At 37.0% G+C, this 25,055-nt stretch overlaps 1 protein-coding gene across 5 annotated transcripts in view; it reads right to left on the bottom strand.

The window, feature by feature from the left end:
• The window catches only part of LOC117394384 (dnaJ homolog subfamily B member 6-like), a 55,986-nt gene extending 35,082 nt beyond the window's left edge, over positions 1-20,904 (bottom strand). Inside the window, exons 1-3 of one of the 5 annotated variants that reach the window (XM_059019195.1) lie at positions 20,716-20,904; positions 12,518-12,587; positions 1,173-1,267 (exon numbers count right to left, since the gene is read on the bottom strand). In XM_059019195.1, coding sequence (XP_058875178.1) covers positions 1,173-1,237 — 65 coding nt within the window. In that variant the 5' untranslated portion in view covers positions 1,238-1,267; positions 12,518-12,587; positions 20,716-20,904. The remainder of the gene's footprint in view (positions 1-1,172; positions 1,268-12,517; positions 12,588-20,715) is intronic. The other 4 variants (XM_059019177.1, XM_033992600.3, XM_033992603.3 and 1 more) reach the window with 4 other exon arrangements.
• Positions 20,905-25,055: the final 4,151 nt, after the last annotated feature.

Raw genomic sequence — 25,055 nt, 5'->3', positions numbered from 1 at the left:
CAGTACAGTGGCAGGAGTTCAAATCAATGCGAACAAGGCAAGTAAACTGCTCATCATTGTGAGATCCTGAAAGGATAGGCTTTAACGCAGTCCATGTTTATCTGCTCAAGTCATTGATGCATTGTTTTAGTTTACCGGTAGCTTGGTTAGTTTGCACTAAAGACAATATATTTCAATGTAAATTTGAACATGAGCGTGGGGCACTGGTGCTTTAAACTGAATTGAACACGGTCTGCTGGAGAAGTTTAAATGCAGCCTCAGCAGATTAGTGGTGAAAAGGCAAGTACCACACCAGCTAGCCTTCAATTCCCTAATGTGGCAACTGGAAAGTATCTTGAATTTAACCAATTATCTTTATTTATTTTTTCAATAAAATAAAAACAATTTCAGAACTTCACTGCTTTCATTTTTAAAGATTAAAATAAATATATCCATAATAAATAAACAGCCCATGTGCCCGAAGGACATTCAAACAAAGATATTAGTCAGTCAGAGGCTACTTTGCAATTAAATTCACTGAACCATGTACAGTACAAACCGATATAATGTTTTTCACATGCAATACCAACACAACTTTACTGGTCTGCTTCAAAGAGATTCCAAAGCAATTCCAAAATCTCAGTAATCATTTTAAATATTTAGAACAGGTAATGGAAACCATCAATACTGTAGGAAACTTGTTCTTTTGCTCTCATCGTGAAAGCCAGAGTAAGTTGAAGGAGCTTCTCTTGCTCACGAGATTCTCGAAATGCTGGGTGACATTCACAGTTCAGCACTGAATGATGCAAGTGGGTTTACTGCGAGACATAAAACATGCAAACAATAGGATGTTTTGTTCAGTTAGAAATGCAGTTTAAGGTCTCAACAAAACCAAAGTAGTGATTTTTGGGGAGAGAATGATTGAATGAATGAATGAATGAATGAATATATGAAGATGCAAACTGTCTTAGTGGGTAATGGTTATTACCCTTGGCAGAAGTAAGATTTCAGTTTTAAAAACCACTAAGTCCCAAGAGTAACATAAGGACTGTTCTCTTTGTTCGGCTGCAGTTCAATCTGCCATGTAAAATCACCTGTATTAGGGTTGACCGCTCGGTACATGGCCAGTACTAAGAATGATACCGTTGTTAACCTTTTAAAAATAGATTCCCTTTAGGGGAACCGTTACTTACGATTTTTTAATGTCTTCTTGTGATGCATTTCTTTGTACTCCAAGAGTTTGGTAGTAGTCCATCATCTTCTGCTGTCTACTTCAGTGCCAAAGAATCTGCAAAATAGTATATATATATATATATATATATATATATATATATATATATATATATATATATATATAAAAAAACATCAGGTCGCCCTAGCTTTTCTGTTCATGCGTTCCTGAAGAGCACATCACCAAAATTTTGCATCCCATCCATCAGATACTAAACAATCAGTTATTAAGACAAAGGCTAATAAACTCCAGGGATGTGCATTTTGGTACACTTATGAACATTTAAACTCTACGCTATATCACAGTTTAAACAATCTCTGTCTGTGTATAGGATATATATGAACACACACACACACACACACACACACACTTTTCTTTATGATAGTATATTCTAACAGTAGACTTTTCACATGACAACGAGACGGGATTCTAAGCAGTTTGTTGCCTTCATCTACGTGTGTTTTCAAATTAACGTATAGAAGCAAATATCTTTCTTGATATTGCTGCATAAGCCAAATATGAGGCTTATTGTCGCCACCTACGGGACTGGAGTGTACCTTAAATCAAAGCTGTTCTATTCTAGAACATTTTTTTTTTAAACAAGTATTTTACAGTCATTTTGCTGCAGTGTAACAGATTACAATGAATATGCATGTCCACGTCCCTTTCCCATTCTGTGCGTCCCATGAACACAAGACCAAATATTTTTCCATCCAATGGATTTATTTTGCGTTAAAGTGACCTCCGAGATAGATATAGAAATGGTAAAGATGTCAAGTTAAAAAATAGCATTCATTGAAAGAGAAAATACTTAAGGACTCATTCTTGTATATTCCTACAGTATAATCATTTGACAAACAAGACCCTGTACAGTTTACAGATTTTGTATTGGAAAGATCCCAGATTTTTCAAAAACTATTGGATCTTTGTTTTTGTTTTGTTTTTTGTATACAAAATTTCACCTTAAATTTGGCCCAAATAAAAGTGATAGAGATAGAAAATAAATACTGAAAATAGAGCCAAGGACACAAGAAATCGACTGGAAATACAAAACACTGTCAAAAGTCAATAGAACTTAAGATCAACAAAAACAGTAACATTAAAGAAATAATAAAAACCCATTACTTGCATAACTTCCTCAAATAAGAAAATAAACTATTTTTAACCCTTTGGAAACATACCCTGGGGGCAGTAAAGGGTTAATTTACTTAATATACCTTTAAACTTCCCATGAGAGAAATTTGCATAGGCAATGCGGTAGTATTGCTGGAATTGTGATACCAGTGCTTCTGAAATGCTTCCAGCTCCATTCCTGCTAGCACAGACTTGTTTCCATACAGTTTAAAATCTAGTTGAGGCTTGGGAAGAACTGTTTAAAACCACATCACCCAATGCCTTGAGGGAGCATTTTCTTAAAGACAGTTTAATTAAACTGGTTTTAATAACATGCTCCAAAAAAGGAATTCTAACCTTTACACAAATTCTTAAAACTCTATTAGAATTTGACAATAGGTGACTGTAGGTGAAGACTAATGTTTTCATTAGTGATACAGACAAGAGACTGCAATACTGTACCTAGCTAGAGAACTGTACTCGTAGGCCTCCATGTACTGGTACTGCCACTAACTTTACATCACGCTCATCCTCAAAACATATCTAGTCCCTTCATATGGCTCTCGACTGCATCTTTAACCAATTGACATACCCATTCTGCATAGCTCATAACGCCCACAATCCAAACAGCCATTTTGCATAGCTCATAACGCCCACAATCCAAACAGCCATTTTAAATAGCTCATAACGCCCACAATCCAAACATAGCCATTTTTTAATCTGACTAAAAGATATGCAAATCTTGACAATTTGCATATCTTTTAGAAGGTCATAACTCAGGAACCTAACTGACCTGAAGAATTGCTGTTTTAGATTAGCAATTACTGGACCGTGTTGAACATCTATATTTAAAATGAGGGTGTTTCACATGGACCACAATGTTATTTTTACAGTATGTGCCGGTTACAGCAGTAAACAAGAGCAGTGCCAGCACTATGTGATCCACGGCTGTTACAAAGTTAGTGTTATCTTGGCTCTGCACTCATCCAAGCTTAAAACGACCTACCGTCATTGCCTTAAATAGCCCCTCAGCATATACTTGGCCACATACTGTGCAGTAATGCTGTCCAGGATAGGTCATGAGGACAAAAGGACTTGGGTCTATAAATTCAAAACAGTTTGATAATTTATTATTTATATATATATATATATATATATATATATATAATTTTTTTTATGAATGTTTAAACTCTTTGCCATATCTCATATACATATAAGAGATATGGCATATACAGACATACATATAAAACTGACCCTTTTTTCTTTGTTATATACTAACAGTAGACCGGTCGCATGACAGACTGTATTCTAAGCACAGTTTGTTGCCTTCATCTACGTGCGTTTTCATATTTCTCTGCATTCCGATGACTGCATCTCCATGTCTTTGAAGTGAAGATTCTTGAAAAACTCTACATGCGCGTGTATATGCTTTTTTTGTTTGTTTGGTTTTTTTTTGCCCACCAGCTCTTCACACAGTACATCTTGCCGTCTTGAACAGGCCTCGGATACATCATCTCCCATTCAAAATTATAAGAACGTATTTCTTTGCATGTTTCTGCATTACTGCTGCTTCGGTCACTGTAGTACTCGTACAGTCAGAAGTAGATGGCTGAGATGCCGATGGGTGATTTTCATGAGAATCCCATGAACATGCCGACTGCTTAGCAAAAAAACTTCCGATTGACAACTGACTTGCTATCAGTGTACACTCCGCACCAGGTATTCATTTTTATGCTTAAAAAAAATCTGTCAGGACATCCCTGTTAAACTAGTGGGGAAAATAAAAGCACAACGTTAAATTAGGCGACTGCAAAAATGAAATGCGAGTTAAAAGTAGGATCTGGGATGAAAATTCAAGTAATTTGTCAGCTCTGTTTGAAATAAAAATAAAAAGGGACCAAAATTAGGCTCAGGCAAGATATGAAGGTAAAAGCAAAGATTGTTTTGTAATTAACAGCTTCTTTTTAGTTTAATTGTGAAACTAAAATCAGCTATATTTATTTAAAAGGGACAGCACCTTATTAAAAAGAAAACTCAAACTTAAAGCCCTACTGTGTGTGTGTGTGTTTGAATTTTTTTTCCCCCAAAATGTTTTATTTCTTAGCAATATATAGACCTCTGTTAATATGAAGCATAATACATTATTTTAAAATAAAATAGTGCATGGTGGGATACTATCATTAATTTCCACTGTTCATTGCACTGCTAGGAACTGTAACCAAACTATTTTAAGAGTAATACTAAAAGTATTTCACGGTCATTTTGCTGCAGTGTAATAGACTACCGCACATATGCATGTCTGTGTCCCTTTCCCATTCTGCGCGTCCCGTGAGCGCAAGACAAAATATTTCTTCGTCCAATGGATTTATTGTGCGTCTAGGACACAAAATTGCACGTTAACGTGACGTACGTACGTCTGTCTGTCTGTATATTTAATCCTGGGCTGGCAATGAAACATGAAACAAGCAATATGATTGGTTGAGCAAGGTTCCAGCTGTCCGTATATTGGATGGATACGGACAGTTGGAGCCTTGTCACATTCTAAATCACTGCGCTGCCTCACAGAATTTAAAGTATTAGATGGTAGCCATCTTGCTTTTACAGTTACAGATGTACAGCTGTAACTATGAAACTGAGTGACCAATTACCTGCAAAAAATGCATCCCAAATAGTAAGTAGACATGCCGATTTTGATGAAGATCAATTAACTGGAAGATAGCAACAACAAAAAAATAAAACAACCTGTCTTTATACTCAGTCACCCTGACATTGTCACTTAAAAAAAATGTATTTTTAGCTGTTTGTAAACGCTACATAAAAACACAAAAAGATACTTCGACATTCTCCACCCCTCTCAGACACATACCTTGAAAAATTACTGAATTTTGTCGTATTTATTTTTATTCCTCCCGTCTGTTCTGCTCAAACAGTGTCTGCACTAATAACAGGGGAGAAAAAAAAAAATACTCATCTCCGCCCCTGGTGTATTTTCAATGGCAATGTCCGCAACATCAAAAATACAGATACTTTCTTTTGCATGTTCCAATAAAATTACTCAGCTTAACTTAATGTGTAGTTCAAAGTTATAAATGGGACTATATTGGCGAAAGTAAGCAATAAGGCACGCCAGGGAGTGAGACATACTCTAATATCCACACCCCCGGGTGCATTAAGTCAAGACGGTAAGCCGAGTGGCTTTAACCGCCCAGGGCGTGTGGATATTAGAGTATATCCCACACCCTGAAGTGTCTTATTGCACTTATAAAAAGGGTCAGTCAACTAACTAAAAAAAAAAAAAGTAAAAACACGTTTTAATTAACAAAAAAGTAATTTAAATATTCTTCCGCCTCTGACCTAAAAACTAGTCCCTTAACTTAAATAAAACCAAAAATATTTTAATTAATATTATTATTATTATTATTTTTTTTTAATAAATATTGAACTGATTAAAAAACCAAGGAATTGAACACTGCCATTGAAATTGAAGCTTTGAAGATTTGCAGCAAGCGATTTCGAGCAACAGCACACAAAACTTCTTTGCCACGTCTGGCCATATTTAGTTGCACATCAAAGCAAACCTTTCTCAAGCAGTGTCAGGTGAGTGTTTGTGAAGAATATATACATATTTTTTTTAATCGTCCTTTATGACAGGAGGTATCCATGCCAGATTTGCGGTACCGTTTCACCGTGGCAACAAAGATGTTGTTTGTATTTTGAAATACTCGGACAACGGCATAAAAAGGACTCCCAATGCCCAGGCAGTGGACTTCTGTGTATTTCTTTTTCTATGTCCAGAAGCTGTGCTTCACTAAGTTCGATGCCTAGCAGTATTACTTATTTTTCACCACCACTTGAATAAGTGTTGGTGTCTGATTCAGACTCATCCAAAATCTCAGTTTGGTTTCCCAAAAGATCAAAATGGATATACCTTGTCAGTGTTTTTAAAAATGATACATTAAATGTGCTTAGTCATGTTTATTAATATACATTTAAATATGGCTACTATTTTTTTTTTTTTTTTTCAAAATTCTAGTGGCGTGTGGCAAGTGATTCGCCCCTTTTTGAAAAAAAGTTTCAACCCATGGGAATATGCTGTAATATTCACCCCCCCATGTGACCTGTTTTGACCAAATCAGGATCGAGTATTTAAGACCCATTTTATAATTATTTTTTTTTATTAAATATCTTTTGCCCTAAACATGATGTGTTGTTTTTTTTTTTTTTCTTTCAAATCCACCGTTTGACTTGGATTATAAATGCAATAGGGCCCTTCAGGGTGTCGGTATACGTTGAATATATTGGTGTTGTGTTTAGTTCCCTTTCAGTTTCTACAGTATAAACCAAATCACTTTTTTTTTTTTTTAAGAAATCATGTTTCAGTTTACTTAGTTTTGAAGTTCAAGTTAACACTTTTTAAAAAATAATTTAGCATGTGTATTCAAGGGAATGTACATTGTCACTGCTTTTTAAAAATAAGATTAAAAATACACTTTTAATGTATGTCATTTAAATAGGTAACTTATCATCATCTTTACATTATATATATATATATATTTTTATTTATTTATTTTTTTTAAATGGTTTCGTATATAAATTGTTGTTTTTATCTGGAATGTGCTTTGAGTCGACGCATCGAGTAAGGCACTATGTAAGACAGATGGATTGACTGAAGTTCTTGCACTTCTCCCTTTCATTTCCTGACTGAAAAATGGACAGTGGTTCTCGTATTCAGGATCTGCCTCTACCTGTCGGTCTGGCACAGTATCAGGGCTTCACTCCATTAACTTACAGCACATACAGTTCTGCACTATTTACCGATTCCTGTTATTCTTTCAGCTTTTTTGTTTTTGTACTTCTCAAAAGATACTGGCTATATTTTACACTTTATTCAAAATGTATCTCAGTACCAAATATAATGATTACAGTGCTGCTAAATACATCACACTACACAATCTACAGTAACTCCACAGGATATTAAACACACCAGTGCAACAGTAACTGGAACAATAATGCTGTGTCCATTAAATCCAAATATGATCCAGGGGTTTGAAAAATAGACATGGTAGGAGGACACAAGGAGGTCTACCAAATACTGCAGGAGACACCATGGGTTTATGTAAACACGTAGGCTAAAAAGAAACAATAGAGCCATTCAAACAGCCTTAGTTTGTGTTTGTTATAAAACGTGCCATTACAGTGTAAGCAAGATGTGCACCGATATTGCAATAAAGTGATTCAGAACATGCACAGTGATGCATTACACACCAGTAAGAAGATATATCCCTTCGTAAAAATACTGACTTGTTATAAAGATATTTTTTAATCCAATGTGTATGCACACAGTGATAAAATACACCGGTAATAACAGATCTCTTTGTAAAAATATTGACTTCCCAGTACATATATTTTTTGCAATGCAGTTGATACACGTTGACGTACAGTACTTTAGATGATTTCGGACCTAAACAAAAATCACTGGTTAAAAGAATATTGGGGATTATTTTAAATAAATAAATAAATAAATAAATAAAATCCCAAACAACCCACACAATTCTGTACCAGGCTTAGCTTATCCTGTTTTGTTATTTTTATCTACTTGACGCTTCAGTGCTCTTTCCACTTTGTGGTGTCTGTACTGATTTGCTGTGACCTCCCTGAGTAGCACTGCTGCCCTCATTCTCTGCAGAACACGATGTTGGATTTCATCACGTGTGCATGTGAAGTGACATTGCTCTTAACGGACGGACTTCTCTTTCTGCTCTCTCACTTACCTTAACTGACAATTAACTGTAACAGACATCCTTTATGCAGCCAAAATGAACACTCATATCCCACCTTGCCCATTGTGTACAGCACAAATCAAACCATGTTTCCAGCCCAGCAACACCTCAGAAGTGAATTCCACGGCCCTCCCCTTTAATATCAACAGATTAATGTCAGCAGCATCTGCTGTGACCTTTTGGATAGGATTCTCTCCTTCTAAAAAGTACAGTACCTGGTCTCAATTGATACAAAAGATGCATGCTTGAGAAAAGGTAGAAGTTCTGGATCAGTATATATTACATTACCATTTAAATGCAAGCATTAAGCCAATGTAGGTGTGAACAAACCCATTTTAGGAGACTAAAATGAGGGGTACAGTCCCAGTGTTGACTTGACTAATTCTGTAAATAAAGAGCGTGACTCAGTAGGCAACAGAAATAGCATCAGATTAGTCTCTGGCCCAGAGCATCCCATCAACAAACTGCTCATGTTTAACAGTGGCTGCGATCTCCCTTTCCCCATCGAATTCATGAAACACTGAGGCAACATCGATGAAGAACTTAATTCTGTACATACCCAACAAGACGTCAGTGATGAGATTAAAGTATCTTTTACAGGCTGACAAATGCTTCTTCATAGTTATGTAACAAATAGACTTCTAGAACAGAGCATGTACTGTACGTTTTGCAACCATTACAATTCTAAAACAGTGAAGAGAAAACCATGGAAAGTAAAATGAATACTCAATCATTTTCTACATTTTCCTTGAAGATCACTGTACAGTAATTGACGAGTGTAAAGACGGTAACGTAAAAACCCCCATTGTAAGCCGAACATTACACAAGGCAATTAAAAAGGTTAAAAAAGTAAATCAAATGACACCCTCTCTGTTGAAGCTGGTATTTTGTCTTTCAATGTAGCCAAACAATTAACAACACTTAATTTTCTCAATGACAGATGTAGGTGTGGTATGTACAGTATGGGCTTTTGGGGGAACTTCACATTTTCATTTGGAATGTTCATGTCTGGAAGTTTCGCCAGCTCATGCAGTTAAACTTTGTAATTCACCTAAGATTCCACCAAACTGGAAATATTAAGAACAAATATTCAAATACTACAGGCATGACTCCAGTGTGGACACTTCTTGCTCTATATCCTACAGTAGCACAGGTACAGGGTATTGCAAGGAAGTAGTAGTCAGACAGCTAGCATGTGCCAAGCACAGTAGATCACAACACTCTAGATATACAGGTCATGTATTCCAGTCTGATGTCTAATAAAAGGATCATTAAATGGGTGGAACTCGTCAAAGCTTTGATTATGCATCCCCATACACTCCTCTAATCCGATAATTCACGCAATGGTGATGAATCATTTCACCCTAAAACAAAGTGCATTATAAACAGTTAATACAAGCTGAAAAATGGCATTGGAAGATCTTTAGTTTGTCATGTCTATCGATGATGAGATCATTCTAATAGGTTCTATACCGCAACAACGTCCCACGATATCATTTATCAAAGTTTCAGAATACAAATCTTGATGTTAACAGAGCCAAGAGATCCGATTATCCAGAAGGCAAGCTTCTGCAGCACATTCTGTGAGAATTACTTACAGAAAACATTCACTGTACGATATTCATGCTTATCTTGGACATCAATAAACCATTCTTTTGGATTTATAGCATTCACTGCAAAGTTATGGGAAACCTTTTTGAACTGACAGTAAATGTTGACTTTTTTTTAGACTATAAATAATGCGTATTACTTTAGTATTAGAATACTGTAGAAATATTTAACTAAGACAATGAATTCACTGACACACTAAAAGCTTTATGAATACAGCCCCACCTATTTGTCTACAAAGTGCCTGTTCCCACTATACAATGTGTGTGCTGTTACTGAAGTTTCAATGTGAAGTGCTTATTCAGCAACATCAGATGGTAACAACTGCAGCGTGAACTTCAGAACACAGATCTCATTTCCTATTCATAATCAAATAAGTACCTGGAACAGCAGCTTGCTGTCAGCAGTTAACTGCATTGTTTTTCTTACAAAAAACCCACCACACACTCACTGTAACATGTTATTACTAGTGCTGGCACAAATACCCAAATCATTTTCTTTGAACATTTATTTAAAAGGAAAAAAAAAAAAAAAACACATATCTGTGTGCGCCAGAAATTACACAAGTTATAGGAGTTACATAGCATTTATAGTCACTAATTTACACCATGAGAATTAACTCTCCACAAGAGTGTTTACTCTTTGTTAAACTCAGCGTACACATTGAAACATGTTTCTACAAAAATTGTCAGGACACTTTCGTGACCATTCCTGCTGCATGCTCAAATAATGGAGAAAAGCCTCATTGCACTGAGTGGTGCTGCGCTTCTAGCGGATCCTGAATCGGGAGCAGAGAGGAGCGGACCATCATTTTAAATGAATTGCACTTCAGTTACCGCAGTTTTGTTCATATGGATCCAGACACTTGGAGCTGCTGAGACTTGTAGGACCACAAAACCCCAAATCACATGACAATGCATCAGCATACATATCAATAAAACAATTGATTGTAGCAGGATTCCAAACCATGCCATCTCCTGTAGAAGTCACCATCTTGCATAGTCACATGGTTGATGACTCAGGCTCACAGAGTCTCTCCTAATTGGCAAAGGGCAAAATGTTTCTCGAAGTAGAACCCTGGTCTACTGCGGGAAATACAGAAAAATCCAGCAAACACGAGGAAACATTTTGTCTGGAAACATGTTTCCTTGTGTATGCTGGGCTTTATCTGTCAAAGGAAACATTTCACACATAAATCAGTTTACATTTGTCTTTTAAAAACATCAATGTTTTAAAAAAGAAACATTCAGCCCTTCATCAGCCTTGGAAAACAGCTGCAACAAAAGAAGACTCCCTCCGCTCAGACAGCTGCTGCTAGCCGCAGTGGTATAGCAGAAGCTTGTTATTGAAGAGTGTCTTTAAATGCCATTACATGTTTGCCAGCAGTCCCTGACGAGGTCTCGGCATCAGTAAATTGTACTGCATATCTTTCTCACACCTGCAGGCCTGCACAAGAAGCTTTACTGAATCCTCGATTATACAGCAACCGGACACTGCTCTCCCACTGCTTTCAATGGAGGTCAGCCGTTCTGCTCTAGCTCAATATCGGAAACGGTGACACTGCAATACCTGCTCTGAAACCACTGCTTACTGAAGAAACGCTTCACTGGGATGCTCAAGCCCTGCTCTCATAACTTTAAAAAGGTGTAGTATAACCCAAAAGTGATAAGGACATTGTTGCGGCACTGTGTTCCTCTGTATTAATGAAACTCCCTCATTCAAACAATGTGTCGGCTCTGGGCTTCCATTATAACCTTGTAACACTCCACAGCATTGCCAGTCTCATTACATGTAGAACATGGGGGCAGTTCCAGCATTATGGATGGGACATTGGCACACAAAATGGAACTCTGTAACCACACACAAGGACTCCCTTAATGAATTAAGCAATCACTGTTAACTACATTAGACAAAAGTGCTATATATAGACAGGTTTTATTTTACTGAATTATTTTTTGTAGTTGCCCATTAAATGGTCATGATAAGGATGTGACAAGAATGGAAAACACAGCTGCATCACTTGACATATTCTCAAAAGTGTGACTTGCTAATATTATCTTAATGGTGTAGCTTTAAGGCCAGCGCTGTGGATGTGTCTGAACTGCAAATCAAGCAATTCATTCAAATAAGGTTTAAGTTTTTTTGTTTTTTTTTAACAGAACACTAATGTACCAGTATGTATTTAGTTTACTGTACAGTGTATTTTCATATGTTAACCAATACATTAAAAAAAAAAAAAAACCATGACAAATCTGTTTCACACATTCAACACATTCAAAAATCAGCAAAACTTTAAAGTTTTCTATTTGTCTTAGAAATACTATAAATGGGAGTTTTACTATAAATGGGAACAAACACAAAGCATTCCCAAGGAATCAGTCAAGGGTAATGACTGAAATATGAGAGAGAGAGAGAGAGAGAGAGAGAGAGAGAGAGAGAGAGAGAGAGAGAGAGAGAGAGAGAGAGAGAGAGAGAGAGAGAGAGAGAGAGAGAGAGAGAATATATGGACTGGAGAAGAGGGTCACAGTTACAGGCTGAGGACGACATTGCACCCTGGAGGTAACAATAGTCATTTAATTTTCCACTGTGGCTGCAGTACATATTTAATATATGAATCAGTCGAGAAAATAATCAAGGCAAGGTTGGACAGTAAATATAACTTTATATTTTTTGTTTAAATATAGCGGATACAGCACAAGTGCAATTGACACATACTAAGGCTGATTTGAAATGCCGACTTCACATCCTCAATGTTATCCGCTTTAAATATTATTTCTATACATTACATACAGATTCATTTACTTACATTTTTATCTGGATATAGATGACTTGCAATCCTTTAAGCTGGTGTAAGCAGCATACAGTGTGTCTAGTTCCTAAAAAAATAAAATAAAGTAAATAACTAATAAAACAAAACAAATTGGTCAGTACCATACATCCCCCTGACAGCAGGAGAAAAACAAGCAGTTACCATTACACATAAAAATGACAGACGGAGAGACAGATGCTTCCATATACCCCCAAATGCTAATTCTTCTTAACAAGTTTCATCATAATTGAATTCTCTAGATCAGGGGTCTCCAAACCTGGTCCTGGAGAGCTACTGGGGCTTCTGGATTCTGCTGGATAGGGACTCTCCAGGACCACGGTTGGAGACCCTTGATCTAGAGCAGGGATCTCCAACTCTGGTCCTGGAGAGCGTCAATCCTACAAGTTTTATAGGTGTCTTTACATCAATGGCTAAAGGTCTGGAACACCTGTTAGTCTTGAATAACTAAGCAAATAACTGGGTCAATTACGTAATTGAGAAATTGGTTGGAATGGAAACGAGAAGACCCAATGGCTCTAGAACCAGGGTTAGAGACACCTGCAATACATGCATGAAAAACTCTCTGCAACGTCACATACTGCATATCCACACAGATGCTTTCACTATAGTCACTAAGGACATGCATGCCCAGAGGGGTACAATAAACACATTGGAGAACTGACACCTAAGGTACAGTATTGGAGGAATGGTGTTACAGTAAAGTATATAAATACATTATTATAAAAGAATAAGATTTATCTTCAGAATTTGGAGTGGATGCAAAAAGAACATTTCCGACATCGTTTCAAATGAAATGATCTACTCAAGGTCATTGCCTGCCATACAGAATTGATCAAACTCAGATACACTATCCACAAATGTTAAGAGGTGCTTTGAAGTCAGCTGGCAAGTGTGAAACAAATCCTAGCATTTAAGACCTAACAATGACAGAAATAATCTGGAAAGAACAGACTGCACAAAAAGAGCTCAAAGAAACCAAGAATGGAGAAAGCAAATCTGTGACTACAACATTCAAGCATACAGCACAGGGAAAGCTGGAAGAACTAATATGCGCTACAAATAAGGAAGCAGCAAATTCAATATTCACAATCAGTTCAAAATGAAGAAACAACTGAAAGTAAACCTCACAGTAAACAAAGCTGTAATTCTTGTTGATTTCTCAGAAAATTACATTTGCAAATCTAATAGTCAGATTCAAGGTGCTCATTTTGGCGCATCCCACAAACAGGTGTCATGCCATACAGTGGTAGTCTATGTAGGAGATAAGCGGTTTAAGAAATGCTTCTGCACAGTGAAGATCTTCGTCATTGTGAAGTGGCCATCTGGGCTCATATGACACCAGTCTTAAAATGGTTGCAGAAAGAGTTTCCCCAAGGTGAAAATTCTACATTTCTGGAGTGATGAACCAACTACCCAGTACAGGAACAAAGGAAACTTTTACTTGCTTTCGACTTTGCCTTTCCTCCGCGGCTTTGTACAAGTGTACTGGAATTTCATGGATGTGGCCCATTGAAAATGTCCTCATGACGGTGTTGGAGGCACAATCAAGTCCACAGAGGACAGAATTGTGGCAGAGAAAGAGGATATTGAAGACGCAAAAGGAGCTTTAATCAAAAAGTTCAACCACGCACAAGTGTTGCTATGGATGTCATCACTACAGAAGACATTAGCAACAGCAAAGAACAAATGCCTGCGAGTCCTCTTAAACCTGTGAAGGGTACAATGAAAATGCATCAGATTTTCACATGTGAAGCGGGGGTTATAAACCAGAGTTTTGTCGTGCTATTGTAAGATGCCTGAGCTTTGCACCTGTTATTCACCTGTAACAGTTCAAATGACTCAACAACCAGCTGTGTGTCATTTGGAAAATGAAGCGGAAGCAGACATAAATCACACCCATTCAAGAGCTAGCTGATGATCTTGTAGGCCAATGGTGTGTTGTGTGCTATGGGTAATTGCAGCGAAGTCAAATGTATGAACAAATTAGGCAAAGACAGATTCTACTGACCGACAGTTGGAGATCAGGACAACATTTATTATGCAATGAAAGATGTCCTAGGTCTAATCAAACCACATTTTGTGCTACCAGCTATTCGAAACTTGACCAAAAACTTTGAAAAAATAAAGTAATTACTAGGAAAGTGAGTTATCCTCAATTCATGGCATTCTAATAATTGCTACCACTGTAAATAAAATTAAAAGCATTAACACTGGAAAAGCTGTCTGGGTATTTACCTCATATTTAGGAAAAGTCAAGAATGGACAACCGTATGGCATTCACCAATGCAGAGTAATTTACATTTTAAATCCTAAAACATCAAATTGACACGCATGGCGATTCTAGTGTTAAATAATTGGCCAAGAGATCTTAACCCTTTGCGGTCCATTGTCGGACTGGGTCCGACATTGCAATTATTCCTCACAGGTCCTTTGTCGGACTGGGACCGACATCATTATAGCAACGCAATAAATGGGTGTCTAGTCGTTTTTTCTCCGGAAAAAGCCGAGAAAACCATTCAATTGCCGAGTGGGAGCGACAGGAGCAGAGACAAGTCGAAAAAAAAAAAAGGCGTATCTCATGAATAGTCATACATGGTATCAGGTATCAGATAACGGAGGACGTAAGTAAACAAGTTGGCTGACTGAATCAGCGCACAGAAAACATAGACATTTGCAGAGCTTTTTTGAGATGTTATAGTAATAAAATAATGACTTGGATCGCATTATTGAGGAGTTTGGTGATAAAACGAGTGATCCGGAGATGATCGATCGGTATGTACGACTATTATTATTATTATTATTTAGGTACATAGGTGAACGCTATAGCAAACGAAAGGGTGGGGCGGGGCTGGAGATGCCTAGTGAGTGCTTTATTGATATGCAGGGCCTTTTAAACCCGTTTGACTGAAAAAAATTACTTTTAAACAGCGCGCGTAAAATTAACTGCGCGTGTGAAAATTAATTAGACCTGGCGTGCCTGACGCGCAATTAATAAATGGACCGCAAAGGGTTAAATAGGTTAAAACCCCCATGTTTCCTGTGGGTTATTAAAAACAAAAATAACCGCATCATCTTTATTCAGTTTTACTTTTATGATGGCATTACATTTATAAATGTAGGATGTATACAGTTATATTCTATTACTTGATTTTCATCGAGTGATCCTTGCTGTCAATCAGCTTACAGACTAAAAAAAAACATAACTGGACAATCTCATGACTTCATTCTTTGTGGATGTCTCTTTACCTCAAGCCACCGTGGGAACACTTGGGAACAAACTATTCCATCCCTTTTTTTTTTTTTAAAGAAATGAACTCTTCTGCACAAGCTAATTCTGAGCTACTAAGCAACTTTTAACTTAGGTCAGCAAAACATCAGCATTCGTTATAACATGTTAAATAAACCAGTATTAACCTACATGCAACATTTTGTTATTAAAAAAAAAAAATTCATAAGTAATGACTCATCTTGTTTCTTTCATCTGATATATTGTTTTTCATTGAAAGCTTAGTTTCATCAGTATCTTATCTCACATAGAATCAAAATGGCCAAAATGTACGTCTTTCCCTCTTCCCAGTTCTTTTCTGAAACAATCGGATAGCATAGCCTCTTCCCTTTCCAACTGTCATCTGAGTCAAATAGAAAGCTTTACAGTTTTGCTAATTTTAGTGTACTTCCAATAATAAACAGATTTGTTTATGTTTTTTTAAATGTATTGGTTAATATGCAAATACATACACTGTACAATAAACTAAATACTTACATGAGTGTACCATTAAATATGCAAGAGCCAACTTCCCAACATTTTGGTATGTTTAACATGCCTTTGTCAAGGGAAAGTGTGCTTGAAAACAAACATTGATGCCATGGTAACCACACGTGTATTTCTCTTTAAATCCAACGTCTGTGATGTCATTCACTATGTAGTTAATGATGTAATGATCTACTGTTCCTTTCTATTTACACCTTCAGGCATTATGGTATCTAGTCTACAGATCAATTTATTTTCTTTTATTCTTCTGTACTGAGCATTATCTAATTTTATTTTTCCTAAAACAACAAACTTTATCCATGGTGTGTCTGTTCCTTGTAAAGTGCTGAACTACTGGTTAATTAGGCTTCCAAGACAAAGGCTGGGAAAGTCTATTGTTATTGCTGTGTTTATTATTATTATTATTATTATTATTATTATTATTATTATTATTATTATTCCCAAACATCATCGCAGAGTTATGAAAACGCATATGTAAGTAGATGCCTATGGCTGGACAACCAGACTGGCATCCCCGAATGAAAAAGTCACATGGTTCAACAGCCATATTGGATTTCGTGGAAATTTGGGGAATTTTTCAAAACTCTTGCCTTTAAAAAAAACTTAAGGTGGAACTGTGACAATGGCAGCAGATAGTGCAGCAATGGCCTATAAAAAACATATGTTCAATCGCGGTTGATTGAACAATTTGCCCGCTACGCTGGCTGGTTCGAAAAATTCAACAATCTTCTTGTCTTAAACCGCAACGTCAATCGACACCTAAATTGGCACGCATCTTCATGACCAGGTCCTTTCTACTGTTTGTAAAATCAACGCTTTTTCATTCCAAAACATGGCCGCGGCACACAAATAACCATTTCACAACGGCGCTATTTTCATACATTCGTGCATAAATCCAAGGTGCAATACACTACAGTCATGAAACGTTATATGACCATAGAGACTCACGTGAAGTACTGGTGATATGAAAATGATACATTTTGGTCACATGGTTTGGCGGCCATATTGATAATTGTAAAAAAACTTTTGCAACCCATAACAAGAACACTGTTGCACCTATGCCCTTCAGTGTCAACACAACTGTACAGACCGTTGGAAAGTAATAACTGCTGAAGAATGAAACCCATTGCTCACACGGCACGACGGCCATATTGGAATTTACGTTGAAATTTTAACTCCTAGGGCGTGCCGACAGGGTCAAAGTTATAATGGAACACGTATAGGAAGTTATATGTGCTCTATGAAAAAATGTCATCGCCCGTGACCTCTGACCTCTCCTTACGGTCAAACGGTGATGTACGACATCATCATCATCATACGCACCTGGATATAAAACTGCCTATAACTTCTGATCGGCTGCACCAAAATGCACGAAATTTGCCATGGATGTAGAGGACTATGGGATGTTGTCCTGTGGTCAATATGGCGGCCTTTGGTCACATGGTGTGGCAGCCATCTTAGATTTAATGACAATTTCAGGGAATATTAAAAAGTATTCTCATATTTGTGCCAAAATTTACACAGTTAGCACAGTTGTGATGATAACGTTTCATCTATAATAATCAATGTGCTTAAATTTCACGATAACTGCTTGGAAGCCTTTATAGTTGCTAGCAACTCTAGTTTACTTTATTTCTTATATTTGATAGGTGGTCCTGTATTATTTTATATAACGAGGTTGCTATCCTTGCATGACAGATTTTTTAAGACTGAATATTTATTTCACTTTTATCTTTACCAATATATTTGCATACTCTGCATGTGCGTTTACAGGTTTCAATGTCCCTTAATGTATCTATGATCCCTTTATGTTTTCTGTGAACTAAAATGTCAGCCAAATTTGCATCCTGTCTAAAAGCTACGATCAATTTGCATCTCTTCTAAAAGCTAAGATCGGTCCTTTCAGAAATATTGTTTTCATTTTTTCTGAATTATGAAGTATACTATTTTTGAAATATTAGGTAATTGTTAAGAATATGTAACTATTAAATGGTACAGTCTTAACCCTCTCTTCCCTTTTCTTATATGCTGGGACAAACACAGGATGTTCATGTTCGGATAGTCGCTCAATTGAAACATTAGTTTGTTTTCAAAAAGTAATAAAAGCCATTACATTACTCAGAACACAGGCAGAGACAGCGCAGCAGCAGGGGCAGGGGGGCATGGCCTGTGTGTGTTGCCTTTATTTTACAGCAAGACGTTACAATGTGTAACAAGTTAAACTAGAAATATATCACAGGAGTGAATTAACTACAAAACAAAGGATGCCAAATAGTTCAAGTTAAACGTTGTTTTGTTTATTTACGAAATAAATAGTACATAAAATTGACACCGCATTTTACTAAATTTACTTTTTTTCATTCCTTGCCATTGCTGTTTCTTCACAGTAAACAGTGACCACAGACACGTTTTCATAAAGTAATAACATGAGGTTTACTTGTAGCTGTGTTGATCCTGTGTTTATAAATTAAATCTCACCTAACACACGGCGCTCTTTCAGTGGCCATTTTTTAAACTGTCGCAACTTCAGGTGAGGCCGTAAATAAAGTATTTTTGTCATTTGTAGCGAACACGTACATCTGATTTTTGTATCCTAATACATGTCAGATTTGTCCCAGCACTAATTAACACACATTATATTATAACATATATAGAGAGAGTTGACGGATCTATTATTGCGCATCTGTCAAACATGTTGGTATAAAATCAAAACCAGACACAGTTTTAAAACTCTTTGAGGGTTGTGGCTACCACTGAATTTTACAGGTTGTTTTTTTTTTTTAGGCAGATCACTAAATTACACCTATGAGGTCAAGTCTAAAGAAAGATTAATCTGAGTATATTTAAAACATTTTACATTGAAACCAAGTAATCTTAGGATATATTTAATCAGAGAGTGAAAATGTTATTATCTTAATCTTTCAGATTCTGCTGTTTATCAAGGTATATATAACACGGTATACCATCGGTGGATATTGCCCTGATACACAAGCCGAAAGTGAAGTTACCGGTGTGTCAGTCAGACCTTAAACAAACAGGTAAAATGTTCACAGTAGCGGAAGGGTTAATACAGAGCTGGCGTCTACACATCCCCAGACCCTGCAGGTCAGTGCCGTGTAGTTATCCCTCAGGACACAGAGCTCAAATCTCCCTCTGTGAAGTACACATTTATGTGCGGGCTTTTGTTGTTGTTTTGACTGCCTACAATTAAATTGACATGGGGGGGTTAAATCAGCTGCTTTCACATAGATTGCAGCCCCCCATAATTATGAAAAAATTTACCAGAGTAAGTCCTTAATCTAAAAACAACAGAACATTTGGTCCTACTATCAGAGGTAAGTATAAATTAATAACACGCGCAGTAATCAGTACGTTTACAACCAACCAGAAATCATCTTTATTAGCAATTCACATTCCTAAACACCGCAAGCAGACTATATATATATATATATATATATATATAGGGGATTCATCTATGCCGGCGTCTGGGAGAAATACTGTCAACACTCCCCTCTGTAATAACACTATTCTCTCACTTGCTTTATCGCTAAAAATATTTAACGAATAACAACAAAATGCAATACAAATGAATGGAATGGAATTCGGCGCCACTGCAGAAGGTACTGTATAATTACAAACGGAATAAAAGGTTGACCTCAAAAGTAAACATTATTTTATATCTGAATGCTAATGATATGTGTCTAAGTTAAAGCAAATTACAGTCAATCGTTAAATGATGTTGGCTAACTCATGCGTCTCGTAAAGCACCACACAGTACAGTGCCAAACAGCACCCAAGCGACTCTACTGTACACCGCAACCCCCCCCCCCACAATTTTTTTTTTTTTACCATACCATGTGATCATCGTTGTCGTTGGAAGCATGCAACAAAGGAGTGTGTTCGTGTGCTTGTGTTTACTTTAAGTATTCCGGCCGCTGTTTAATAAAAGGGATACGCGAAATTCCACAAATGTCTAGAAATAAATGCATCACGTTCATGTGTAACGATATTTCTTCTCCACTGACAATGGCACGAACTTACATGACAAAAAAAAAAAAAAAATTAAAAAAAAGAATGGCGTTTTTTTTTTTTTCCAGCTCTAACAATTACATTCTCTTGTGGAAGCCCAATGTGTTATCTATAACATACAATGTTATAATTCTACCGGCATCCTCTACACAGGCTAGTGTAACAAACCTATGTAATACAGTACGGCCGCGACACTGTCAGTAGCACAACAGTGATACAGATGAACATCACAATGTTGGCAATGCATCCACTTATTATATTAACATTGTGGCAGCTGCACTCCCAACTGCTGCCTTGCGATATCCCCCGACACTAATGCCCTTCAGTAAGCAGGTAACGGTCGGCGACCTTTTGTGTTTGTAAATCCGCTCACCTCCTGACACGCTAAATACCGTGGAGTGCGGTTTTGGTGTCGTTCTCCTCCGGTTCCGATGCTTGCCAGCTTTTCTTCGGCACTGGTAATGTTTCTCCTCTGAGCCTCCGGAAACTCCAGCTGGCTTCGTTATTGAAGGTTTAAGACGTCACTTCCCCCTACACCACTACCAGATGAAGGGGGAGGGGAAATGTTCTGGAAATTACCAGAAAACCACCGGGGGCTGGCGCTGTAGAGCTGACCTCTAGAAATTCTACAGGCAAGTACTGCTTTACAGTGAGTGCGGTGCCTTTACATCCATTGTGAAACAGCGACACCTACACATGCTGGTAAAGCTGTGTGTAGATTTGTAATTGTCTTCACAGCCCCACTTCTGTTGCAAGGACAAGTACAATGAGCCTTTGTTATTTTAATGACCCAAATCCCCTCAAAGGTTTTTTATTTCCAATTGTCTGCGGTGATGTTAAAGACAGTTTAGAGTGGGATTGTGGGTGAAACAGGCGAAAGATGCCTTCAACTGCTGTGAACCAAAAATAGGAGCATAGAGAGAGTTTAACTTGTGCCAGCAGTGAAGCGCTGACTATTTCTAACTGATGAGACCAGCTCTCAGATTGTGTGAATGTGAGAAATGAAGCCAGCTCTGTTATCTAACACTGATGTGCTTTCTGGGTAGAGCTCATCAATGCTAGAGAGGTCGCTTGACATTGAATGAGCAGCTCTTCCAAACAGAAGGGAAGGGACACGAAGGGGAGATTGTTCTACCTTTTATTTTTCAGAGACAAGCTTCCTGACTTTAGCTAGCATTGTTAATTGTATACACTGCCTGTTCATTTTATGAGGACCTGTATCTAATGTCAGCTAATGTCAATCTTTATTTTATATAGCGCCTTTCATAGAGGACCACCATCACAAAGCGCTTTACAAGATGCAGTAACAACAAGAAAATCCATAATACTTTAAATACAGAGAATGCACTGATAATGTATTTGGAAAGGTTAACTTGTCAGAAAAGTTACTCAATCACGCCCGCCCCAGCTTCCACTCAACGTCTTCACCCTTAGGTACACGCTAGCGTCTACCTGGAATCCAAACCAGTCTCTGTGGTAAAAGAGCCCAACAAATATAGAGACGGGAAGCTAACATCAAGGCTGGAGGCACCAAGGAAAAGTCAAATGAAATACAGAATAGAAATGATATAAAGAAAAACATACTCTTACATTAAATGTCAAATAACCGTTCATATAGAGATGCATACGACAGTAAGAACACAAATCATCATTTCTGAGGCTAAACATGCCTCCTTCATCACTCATTTTATCATTTCACACAGATTTTGATGCCATAGTTCAAGTGTAGCAACCAACACTGCCAATAGCAGATTGTTATGATGGTTAATGCTGCAGTGTCATTTAATCCTGCTGTGTGATATGGTTAAGAATTGTAAGAGTTAATCTTAGAGTCCCATCTTAATTTGCTGTATCCACAGTAGGAATTCTTGTTGTGGCAAAACAGAGACACCTGTTGGAAAAAGAGGTGTAACTAGATGTAAATAATTCATTTAACCACTGGAGGTCACTGTTGCACTATATATAGATCTTTTCTCATATGGTAGTAGAGCCTATGAGATACATTCAGCCAAATAAAATTCATCCAAAAATTCAAATGAATGTTGGATTGCATACAAATTCCCTAATCGGTAGTCTTAGAATAACTAAAAATCACAGGAGAGTAGAAACTAGTAACAATATTCAGTGTATTTGACATGATTCTAGAGATACTTGAATATGCAGATGATGCTAACCAAGACAATTATGCTTTTTGTTATAATAGAGTTTTTGTTACTGTTTCAATAATATTATTTTATGATCATAAATACAACATAATATCAAAATGTACTGACTTTTGGATTCAGTTAAAAAATAAATCGATACTTATTTAATGAAAATAACAGTTTAACAAGCATCATATTATTTAATATAGAAGTTTTTACAATAAGCAAAGTTGTATAAGTAACATTTGCTGTTTTATTTTCCTTACTAAGCAAAACCTAGCCCTTTGTGTTTTTGTTTAAACTATTATTATTATTATTATTATTATTATTATTATTATTATTATTATTATTATTATGGATTTGTTGCAGCACAAAAGTTGTGCATTTAACAGGGCAGTATAAAAACTACTATTTCAGTGCTGCCTCTGCTTTTCATTTCTATTGTGTACTTCAATGAAAATTGGGAGCATCCTGTCCTATCACTGTGCATCTATGAAATGCAAAGTGACTTTGGGTCAGTGAAAATGATGGATCTCTATTAATTACGTACATTGTCACGGTCAATACCTAATTAGTGCGGAGACTGTATAAAGCCAGGATTAGTGCTTAAACTGGATTACTTAATAAAGGGCAGACACCACAAATGACATATTGCACAAAACATGGCCCAGTAAAAAGTGGTTTTATTCTTGCAGGACGGGACACTTGTCGTGGTTTAGCGTCTTCGTTGATGAGATTAATAAGAGCAGAGTACCAATGATTACGGGATCATACATTTATTGTGTTTCATTTTTAAGCAATTACGGATATTTTAATGTTACTTATGAATATTAGGTAACTTTAATGACATGTTATTGGTTTAAGAGACTGGCTTCTAAAGAATTTCACCTTCAAGCCTAAGCTGGACTGGCCTCATCATGATACCAGACACCTTGCTGTTTGAGCTGCAGAGTGGAATGCGCTGATATGCTGACATAATGAAAACCTATGTTTGATTTAAATGGTTTACATTTTTATTTGTATTTCTGTGGAGCCCCCAGATTATTGGACAAACACAGCTTCCATCTGTACCCATAAGCCCAGAGGACAGCCATAACACATGTGCGGATAGCAAGTTCAATGTTTGCTTAATCATCAAGGCATGATGACTAGACATCCACCATCAAGGCATGATGACTAGGCATCCACCATCAAGGCATGATGACTAGACATCCACCATCAAGGCATGATGACTAGACATCCACCATCAAGGCATGATGACTAGACATCCACCATCAAGGCATGATGACTAGACATCCACCATCAAGGCATGAGGACTAGACATCCACCATCAAGACATGAGGACTAGACATCCACCACCAAGGCATGATGACTAGACATCCACCATCAAGGCATGATGACTAGACATCCACCATCAAGGCATGATGACTAGACATCCACCATCAAGACATGAGGACTAGACATCCACCACCAAGGTATGATGACTAGACATCCACCATCAAGGCATGACTAGACATCCACTAAAAGGATACCTATCTTCGCTCATGACCCACTTGTTTTCTCTTGCTTTCAATGCTCTTTAAGCCTGATATCTGTTATTAGCTGTTGTCTAAATTCCTATTTCAGGTTTTTCACTCCATCTTATTCGTATGACACACGCATCCACAATGTTTAGAATTCACATCCTAGCCTTGTATTTAATGTATTATGCCTGTATTTAATGTATTTTTTAAAAATGTTTTACTGTTTGTATTTAATGTACTATGCCCTGTGTTTCACTGTATTTAATTGTATTATATATTGTTCCTCACTATCTTGTAAAGCACTTTGTGATGGTGGTCCATTCTGAAAGGCGCTATATAAAATAAATATTGATTGTCGACCTGTAAGAAAATGAAAATAGCTCAATTAAAAAAAATAAATAAATAAGGGTTGAGCTCTTTGCTAGTGTCAGTGATACATTGAAACAGGTACAGCACATCTTTAAGGAGACCCATTTTAATGAAATGTTTCCAAGGATTCACTTATATAAAAGACCCTGAGTTGTACCTTATTAGTAGTTAAACATAAGAATGTTTACGAATGGGAGGAGGCCAAAATTCATAGAACTTTGTCAAGCTGGGTCTCAAAAGATCCAAGTGTTTCTGCCAACATAACCAGGGTGCCCATTCCATCCCTCACCACTCTGGGTGAAGAAGTGTCTCTTTCCCTCTGTCCCAAGCGATATCTCCTCTAGTCCTGGGTTCTATACTGAAGGTTGTGTTCTACAGTTATATGTCCCATTTGTACTGGTTGCCTGTGAAGTAAAACTGGATATCTTTCCTGTACGGTACATTGTTAATGATCTTCATTTCTCACAATTATTTCATTAACTTGCAGTGTTGTTTAAATATTCTTCACTACCTCACAGATATAATATAGTGATTTATGTGCAGAAACATTAAAGTCCGCACAGTCACATTCCATTATAAAGTAATAGGCTAAATAAATCACTTTGTAATAGAGGCTCATCATTCATATCTAGTGGTCAAGTCAATTTTTAAGACCTAATTACCTTCCCAGAGTTTCT

This window comes from Acipenser ruthenus, chromosome 3 (genome assembly GCF_902713425.1).
Source record: "Acipenser ruthenus chromosome 3, fAciRut3.2 maternal haplotype, whole genome shotgun sequence".
Lineage (NCBI taxonomy): Eukaryota > Metazoa > Chordata > Actinopteri > Acipenseriformes > Acipenseridae > Acipenser > Acipenser ruthenus.
Note: the sequence above shows the minus strand (reverse complement) of the source record. Positions and strands in the feature narration are given on the sequence as shown.